Raw genomic sequence first — 9,553 nt, 5'->3', positions numbered from 1 at the left:
TTTTACCATGTCATTCTATTCTTTCAATACAATTCCAATAACAATCTCAACAGTATTTTTTAAAGAAATCATCAGTTCTATTCTGAAATGTATATAGAAATATACAAATTTAAAGGAATCTAGAATATTAGATCATTTAAAAAAAAAACCCAAAATATAGTTTGGATGTTTACTCTACTGAAATAATTGCTATTAAGCTCCCATAATCAGTGTTGTGTGGTATTGATGCAGGGATAAACACTGAGACCTTGAAACCAATAGAATGCCCAGAAATAAGCCTAATTATATGAATTTTTACAAAGATGTCAAGTAATTCAATGGGGGATTGTATAGACTTTTCTACAAATTATACTAGATCTATTAGATATCCATATGAGTAAAAAAGAAAAGATCTAAACCACAACCTCACCTTGTACTATACATAAAAATAAACTCAAAATAAGTGTGGGGTCTACATGTCTACATAGAAATTGCAAAAGAAATCTTTTTGACCTAGGTGGTAGATGAATATTTATTAGACACAAAACAATAATCATGAACCAAGAAAAAAATTAAAAATTGGAATTTGTCAAAGTTTTAAAACTCAGTGCTTGTGGTAAAATGGTAAAACCATTTTTAAAAATGAAGAGGCAACCATGGATTAGGTGAAAATTTTTTAGATATACATAACATATACATGACAAAGACCTGAATTATATGTAAAGAACATTTATAACTTAGTAATAAGGAAACTAGAACCCTTAGGTTTAAATTATGCAAAGGACTTGAACAAAAGTATTCAAAAGAAGGTATACAAATAGACAATAATAAGATGAGAAACAAAATCTCACCATCATTAGTCATCAGGGAAAGCAAATTAAAACCACAACAATACATCACTACATGTCTCCTAGAATGACTCAAAGGAAATAACAATACCAAGTGAAAACGATGTGGAAAAACTGGGACTCGTCTTGTGTTTTGATCTCTCTCCACAGTTTTAAAGTTGCCTACTCTTCTGTACTGACCAAACCATGAATCCCAAAAAATAACTAATTGGGAACCTTTTCAGGTTTCTATTTACTTCCTGCCTCTTGATGAATGTAAAAACAAACAAACAAGCAAACAAACAAAAAAGTTTCAGAGTCAAGAATATTAAAATGGCTACCATTGATTTCTTGCCCTCACTGCTCTAGCTCTCAATCAATCAGTAGCAGGCTCCAGAAAAGTTTCATTATTGCTAAGGAAATAGAAGTTCTTTTGGTGACACGAGTTAACAGGTTAATCACAGGTCCTCACACTGGAATTAGGCTACGTTTCTATTTGCCTGACATTCAACTTTCTTAGAAACTCAAGGTAGAGAAAATGGATTCCTACATGCTTGGATTCCAAGTACAGGGGATGTAATTCCCTTTCCAAACTTGGGTGTTTGTCAAACATGTCTCTTCAGCATGGTTTCTAAGACAAAGCCTTTCTGTCAGAGGAGATAATTAACTCCTGGGAGAAAAAAAGTAGCAACGCCAAAGTCATTGAACCTTTATGGAAACATCTTTAAATACGCATGCAGTTTAAGGTGAAAATGATTTTTGTTGATCACATTTGCAGAGCAAGATTCATTAAGGTTAGAATGACATATTTGAATGTGTTTACTCCATATTTTTTTGCCTCTTTTCTATGGGACCAGAGCTACCTGTAGATGAAATCTCCATATTTTTTCTAAAATACTCCATTCTAAATTCAAATCCCAAGTGTTCTGTAAGAACTTTTTGAGGCTTTAGGCTAGAAAGGAAGCTTTTGATTGATAAAAACAATTCCTTAAAAAACAGTCTCTTACTGGGTGTGTCTTTTTTTTTAGAATTTATTTTTAATTTATTTTCAGCATAACAGTATTCATTATTTTTGCACCACACTCAGTGCTCCATGCAATCCGTGCCCTCTATAATACCCACCACCTGGTACCCCAACCTCCCACCCTCCGCCCTTACCTTTCATATTGAAAGTTACCTATCTGAGAGGAGGTCAGTTTGAAGATGGGATTATTTCTGAACACCTCCAAACATCATTAAGATCTTCTAAGTCTGTAAGGTAAGTGTTCAAAATTGCTGATGCATCTTAAATATTGTTGCTTCCCATATATAATAATCATTGTTTCAGTCCCTTCAAATATAGTATTTGCCCATCCTTGCCCATTTCTTCAAAAGATGGTTGGTAAATATCATTCACCTAAGCTGACAGAAAAAAATGTGAAACTCAAGGAATTGAAGCCAATTGTAAGACCCTGCTCTTTGTCACCAAACAGCATGCTTTTGCCATGGGACAGCTAGTTTAATAATCTAGACTAATCATGAGAGTAAAAACACAATGGAAATACACTTCTCACACAGAAGAAGCATAAGTACGAATAATAAATGACACATAGCATCAGCTGTGTTATCTAAGCATGAATGGAGAATTCTTTCTGGTAACAAAGGCTATGTATGGATAAGTGAGTCCGTGTGCCTTCTTTAAAAGTAAAATTGAAGAGGATTCTTCCTGAACTTCTTGCACAGTTAAGTGATTGCTTAATTATCACTCAACATGTCAACAATTCCTATATCCTAGGTGCCTATACAGTTACAAAATAGATGAAAGTCCTCTGTGCATATAACATGGTAGTGATATGTTCAAGTAGGTTTGCTTAATTCTCATAAAAATCTTTGATATGGAAATGCTTAATCTTACTTTACAGATGAAGAAACAAAGATGTAATGTGTTGGAAAGCTATTCCAGATAAAAGCAGATGCTAGTGGAAAAATCAGAATTCTAACCTTGTCTTTTTGATTTTCAAACCAAAGTATTTAACCACAGTGGAAATCCTTTTCAACATTTAACAAATATTTTGCTTTGGAGATGGTTTGTAGTAGGGAGAACTAGGTCTGAGGGAGAAGTCAAGATAAAAAAATCTTTCAATGAATACGGTACCACATTTTTTTTTCTAAGATTTTACTTTTTTATTTGACACAGAGAGAGAAAGAGAGCAAAAGCAGGGGGAGCAGAGGGCAGAAGGAGAGAGAGAGGCAGGCAGAGGGAGGGGGAGAGCCAGCTCCCCATGGAACAGGGAGCCTGGTGTGGGCTCAGTCCTAGGACCCAGGGATCATGACCCATGACCCGAGCCAAAGGCAGTCACTAACCAACTCAGCCACCTGGGCTCCCCACATTACCACGTTACCACATTACCATTTGATAATTGGGAGTTCAAGTGTGTCAGAGAGAGAGAGAGAGAGAGAGTGTGTGTGTGTGTACGTGTGTCCTAATGAAATTATGTTTTATAAACTTGTTTCCAAAGTAGTAATAAAGCAATTATAATCATGGTCATATAAAAAGGAGATTACTAGTTCAGTGCTGTTAATTATAACAATAGGGCATGGGTAAGAACTTGGAGGAAAATCATGAACAAGTATAAAATGAAGTAATCTTGGTTCTGCCCTTAATTAGCATCTTGATCTTGGCAGGATCTTTAACTTCTCTATGTTTCTATTACATAATGTATAAAATAAATATAAAAACAATAGTTGGAATTATCTTACAGGTCTGTGGCAGGGATTAAATCAGCAAATGTCGGGCACCTGGGTGGCTCAGTGGGTTGAGCTGCTGCCTTCGGCTCAGGTCATGATCTCAGGGTTCTGGAATCGAGTCCTGCATCGGGCTCTCTGCTCAGCAGGGAGCCTGCTTCCCTTCCTCTCTCTGCCTGCCTCTCTGCCTACTTGTGATCTCTGTCAAATAAATAAATAAAATCTTTAAAAAAAAATAAAATAAAAAAATAAATCAGCAAATGTCTACAAAAACACTCAGAGCCACTAAATATTCAATTTAATAAATATTGTTATTGTTATTATTACCATCAACCTAAGTCCTTGACACTGCTTTCTCATCTCAAAATGGAAGGAATAATACCAACCACACAGGTTATTATTATTAGTATTCAGTGAGAGCACTTGCTACTATGCTGTGAATATAGCAATCAATTATTTAAAATATATATATATATAGTTTATATACATATCATTAGCAATTCTAATGTTATTGTATTTAGACAAAATCATTATGATTTATTTTATGGTAACTTTTGTATACTTTCTTTACAAATCAACCACCAATGCCCTGTTACTCTTATGTCAACTAATATAAAAAAAATCTCTTAACTGGGGTTTCTGTCTCTGGCTTCCAATCCCTTACTGAACCTCACCCCACTGCATCCAAGAAACATGAAGATATTTATTAAATTATATCCCTTATTACCTCTTCCTCAAACTCCTCTTCACTATTCCATGTATATTCTCACTGTCTTCCCATGGTTCCCCATTTCCTAAGGATAAAGGAAAAATTCCTCAACCTTGCATTCATAGCCTTTACATCATAAAATACCTCCCTTTTCTTACTTATCTGCCACAATGTATATGGTCCCATACGTCATGTTAACCTTTGTCACCTCAGATGAAGTGTGCACAAATGATCTCTTGCCTGTGTGTTTACAAATCTCCCCATGGTCATACTCAACAGAAACTTCATCAAGGAGATGAACAAAATAATCTTAAAGAAGACAAAACTTATTTTGTATCTCAAAAAACCTCATGAGAATCCACATATCATGAGAATCCACAAATCCTTAGAATCCAGGTGTTTATTTACTAGATGAAAAAACTTAATAAATTCAAGTTTGCATTAATCGAAAGTGATTTTTTTTCAGGTAATGCAATTCATCATATTAGGAAATAATGGTGAATAGGAACAACGTGACAGAGTTTGTTCTACTGGGGCTCACAGAGAATCCAAAGATGCAGAAAGTCATATTTTTCGTGTTCTTGGTCATTTACATAGTCTCTGTGGTAGCAAATGTGCTCACCGTGGTCACTATTACCACCAGCCCATTACTGGGGTCCCCCATGTACTTTTTCCTTGCCAATCTCTCCTTCATTGATGCCTGTTACTCTTCTGTTAATAACCCTAAACTGATCATAGATTCACTCCGTGAAAAGAAGACGACCACATTCAATGCATGTATAATCCAAATCTTTGGGGAACATTTCATTGGAGGTGCTGATGTCATCCTACTTACTGTGATGGCCTATGACCGCTATGTGGCCATTTGCAAGCCATTGCACTACACAACTATCATGAATCGGCGGGTGTGTGGCCTGTTAATGGGAGTGGCATGGGTGGGAGGCTTTCTTCATGGAGCCATACAGATCCTCTTTATCATCCCTTTACCCTTCTGTGGCCCTAATGTCATAGATCACTTTATGTGTGATCTGAACCCTTTGCTCAATCTTGTCTGCACTGATACCCACACTCTAGGGCTCTTTGTTGCTGCCAACAGTGGTTTCATCTGTGTCTTACTCTTCCTCCTCTTGATCATCTCCTATGTGGTCATTCTGCGTTCCCTAAGGAACCACAGCTTGGAGGCAAGGCGCAAAGCCCTCTCCACCTGCGTCTCCCATATCACAGTGGTTGTCCTATTCTTTGTGCCCTGCTTATTTGTGTACATGAGACCTGCAGTTACTTTATCTATTGATAAAGCAGTTGCAGTGTTCTACACTATGATAACACCAATGTTAAATCCTTTAATATATGCCTTGAGAAATGACCAGATGAAAAACGCCATTAAGAAATTGTGTAGTAGAAAAGTAATTTCAAGTGAGAAATAAATACGTCTGAAGTCCGACATTGATGCAATGGCAACTAAAGTCAAAGGACATATTGGATGATCTCAGGAAGGATTACTTACCAAATGAAAAAAAAAATAGTAAGCTGTTGTGAATGACAGATTCTGCACAGAGTGGAGGAGGTATGTGTGCAAGAAAAGAAAACTTAACCACCTGTTATGTTCCTACATCCATCTATCTATCTAACATCTATTTCCTCTCTATAAATACTAATATATTTTATTAAAAATTCTGCTCATTTTTATATGCCTGGGTTGATGATAACATGTTGCCATTAAAATTGTAGTAGAAAATGACTACAGGCTTATAAAGCAAAGAGCCATTTAACCTTTGTGGGGTAACAAAGATTACCTCAAATTTCCAAATTTCTTGTAGATCTCAGTCATTTTGTATTTCTCATGTTACTCACCTCAGGCTGCTAATCCATCAGAAAGAATTATAACTCCAATAAATGAACATGCTATTATTTGAGAGGAATTTTTATTTATTAAATAAAGTTATACTCCATAGAGTACTTGACTATTTGTTAAAAATTGTTTCTACAAGGCAGCATAATGCTGGGGCACAATCAATATTGCATGAGTGATAAGGGTATAGTGGAAGATAGACATAGTCAAGAAAATGTAGAGTAAAGGAATAGGACTGGAGACAGGAAACTTTTTCCTATTTTTCACTGATTGAGACTCAGAATTCTAGCTAGATGTCTTTATGAAACCACAATTTGTTTTGACTTCTGATTAAACTGTGTAATGAGAAAAAAAATTTAAACTGAGATCGTCAGTGAACGAACAATAGTTTTTTAAAAAATTAATTTTAAAGTGTTTTATTTATTTATTTGACAGAGAGTGAGGAAGAGGAAGCAGGCTCTATGCCTAGCAAGGAAATTGATCTGGGGCTGAATCCCTGCACCCTGGGATCAAGATCTGAGCCAAAAATAGATGCTTAACCTACTGTGCCACCAAAGCCCCCTGCAAATAGCTTATCTTGGTATTCTCCCCACTCTCAGTAAGATTTCATCATCTTATGAATGTGAGTTGTTCATGTCATTTTTCTGTTAATTAATTTACTTCTTGATAACATTTCATTATGAAATACTGTTTTAAGAAAATATGTGTCTCCATCTATAAAGAAAACAAATTCAGGATAAATACACCCCATTTTTTCCTTCCATCCCACACTTACTAATCAATAAAATTTTTTGAGCCCCGAAAATATATCATAAACTGTGATAATTGCTAGGGTTGCAAAGTGTTGAATAGAAAGCAACATGGGTCTTGCTTTCAGAAAGCATTTTATCCACTAAGAGACACCCAGAGTGTAGCAGAAAATGACAAAACCATGTTAAAAATGTTCTGAAAGTAGTGACAGCACAGGGTGAAACATCTTTGAGGGACACACAACAAAGAACAGGGTGGTCAGGAAGATTTCCTAGATGAAAACACACCAAAAGGGGCACAAAAATTGAAAGGAAATCATCAGGATGAATAGGCATGTGTTACCTTAGAGGATTCCCAGGAGAGGATTCATAACAAAGACCGAGGGTGAAAAAGAATGTGCAGAAAACACAATCATTTCAATACAGTTGTGTCTATTGGCTCATCTATTTATTCAATAATTATTATTGAGATTCTACTGTGTGTCGGGTTATAAGCTGGACACTGAGCTCCTAAAAGTTTAATTAGTAAGACATGAAACTAGAAAGTTAGTGACAGGGTAGATCAAGAAGAGTTTCATATCTGTGATGGAGCTGAATGCCAAGTACCATGAGGAACACATTGGAAGGGTCTTCATGCATTTTCATGGCCTATAGCTCATTTCTCTTGGCAACGAATAATACTCCACTATGTGATGTTGCAGTTTGTCTATCCTCACCTACTGAAGGACGTCTTGGCTGCTTCCAATTATATGGACAATTGTGAATAAAATTGCTGTTAAGAATGCATGTGTATGTTCTTTTGTGGACATAAGTTTTCAACTCCTTTGGGTAAATGCCAAGGAGTGGATTGCTAAATGGGGTTTAGTCCTGTAAGATGAGCTTTTGGTTCAGTTGCCAGGGTCCTGGGATGGAGCCCTGCATCGGGTGCCCTGCTCAGTGGGAAGTCTGTTTGTACCTCTCTCTCTACCCTGCCACCCTGAAACCCTGCTCCGGCTCACTCATGAGCTCTCTTTCTCAAAAAAATAAATTGTGAAAATAAATAAAACAGATTCTACTCTAAATATTTGTTCATTTGCACAACTAATTTGTATGAACTAAGGAATGTTCTATCAGAAAACAAACTGAGGGTTGCTGGGGGAAGGGGGGTTGGAAGAAGGGGGTGGGATTATGGACATTGGGGAGGGTATGTGCTTTGGTGAGTGCTGTGAAGTGTGTAAACCTGGTGATTCACAGACCTGTACCCCTGGGGATAAAAATATATGATTATAAAAAATAAAAAATTTAAAAAAAAGACTTCTCTAAAGAATAAAAAAAAAAAAGAAAGAAAGAAAGAAAGAAAGAAAGAAAGAAAAAGAAATTCAAACTGATTGTTTCAGGTTTTTATTATTATTATTGTTTTTTTAACATTACAATTTATGAACTAACAAGGAACATCTGTTAGTGCAATGTATTAAGAAAACTATCATTAAGATATTTCCCTTTATAATTCACTAATAATATATCATTGATTTATTTGCTTTGGCTCAATTTTTTTTTTAATGAACATTCTCCTACCTATACCATCTTAATACCCACAAAATTAACTTATTTCACAATAAATTTTGGTAGGCAAGCATCAGTACTTGTTCAATGATCACTTAAATCCTTTGGTCCTATTGCATCCATTCATTTCCCTTATATCAGTGATGGTCCATAACCCCCATGATCTAGTCCCTGCCTTCTTCATTCACATCTTCCTCTTTTCTTTCTCAGAGTCGATTAGCCAATGAACTTCTTCAAATTAAGAGTGTGTTTCCTTTGAAAACAATGATGAGCACCAAACCTTTCTCACTGCTTTTTTCATCTCTGAATTTCTCAGAGTATAGATTAAGGGATTGAACATAGGAGCGATGATGGTGTAAAATAGAGCAAATATTTTGTCCTCAGGAAAAGTAGTAGGCGGTCTAAGGTAGATAAAGATTACAGGCCCAAAAAATAAGATGACCACAGTGACATGAGACCAACAGGTGGAGAGGGCTTTGCGTCTTCCCTCAGCTGAGAGATTTCTTAAAGTGAACAATATTATCCCATAAGAAACAAATAAGACAATAAAAGTTACTAAGGAAATCATACCTGAAAAGGCGACCACAAGGACACCAGTGATGTAGGTATCAGTACAGGCCACCTTTAGCAAAGGAAAAACATCACAGAAGTAGTGATCGATTTCATTAGGACCACAGAAGGGCAAACCAATTGCAGTAGAAAACAGAGGTAAGGCATGGATGGCCCCACCAGCCCAAGCAGCTAAGACTAGGAGGTGGCATCTTTTCCTGTTCATGATAATCACATAGTGGAGGGGTTTGCAGATGGCAGCATAGCGATCAAAGGCCATGGCAGTAAGAATGAAGATCTCAATGCCTCCAAAAAAGTGCATGGTAAAGATCTGTAACATGCAATTACTGTAGGAGATGGTTTTTCTTTGCACTAACAGATCAGCAATTAACTTGGGTGTAACTGTAGAGGTATAGCAGATGTCCATAGAGGATAAGTGGATGAGGAAGTAGTACATGGGTTGGTGAAAAAGGGAACTGCATCGAATGGAGACAAGGATCAGAAGGTTACCTGCCAACAGGGCAACATAACAGAATAAGAAGAGCACGAAGCAAAATATTTCTATGTTCTGGTCATATGAAAGTCCTAGAAGTATGAATTCTGAGATGTTTCTCTGGTTTTTCAT

General features: G+C 36.3%; 2 protein-coding genes across 2 annotated transcripts; one reads left to right on the top strand and one right to left on the bottom strand.

Annotated features, from left to right (window-relative positions):
• The first annotated feature begins 4,733 nt into the window (after positions 1-4,733).
• On the top strand, positions 4,734-5,663 carry LOC131822597 (olfactory receptor 4C46-like). Its single transcript, XM_059158886.1, has one exon. The coding sequence runs from the start codon at positions 4,734-4,736 to the stop codon at positions 5,661-5,663; it is 930 nt and encodes a 309-aa protein (XP_059014869.1).
• A 2,954-nt stretch (positions 5,664-8,617) lies between these two features.
• On the bottom strand, positions 8,618-9,553 carry LOC131822596 (olfactory receptor 4P4-like). Its single transcript, XM_059158885.1, has one exon. It carries the CDS (start codon positions 9,551-9,553, stop codon positions 8,618-8,620), a length of 936 nt encoding a protein of 311 aa, XP_059014868.1.

Source organism: Mustela lutreola, chromosome 1 (assembly GCF_030435805.1).
Source record: "Mustela lutreola isolate mMusLut2 chromosome 1, mMusLut2.pri, whole genome shotgun sequence".
In the NCBI taxonomy this organism is placed as follows: Eukaryota; Metazoa; Chordata; class Mammalia; order Carnivora; family Mustelidae; genus Mustela; species Mustela lutreola.
The sequence above is the reverse complement of the archived record's forward strand: the minus strand, read 5'-3'. Positions and strand labels throughout refer to the sequence as shown.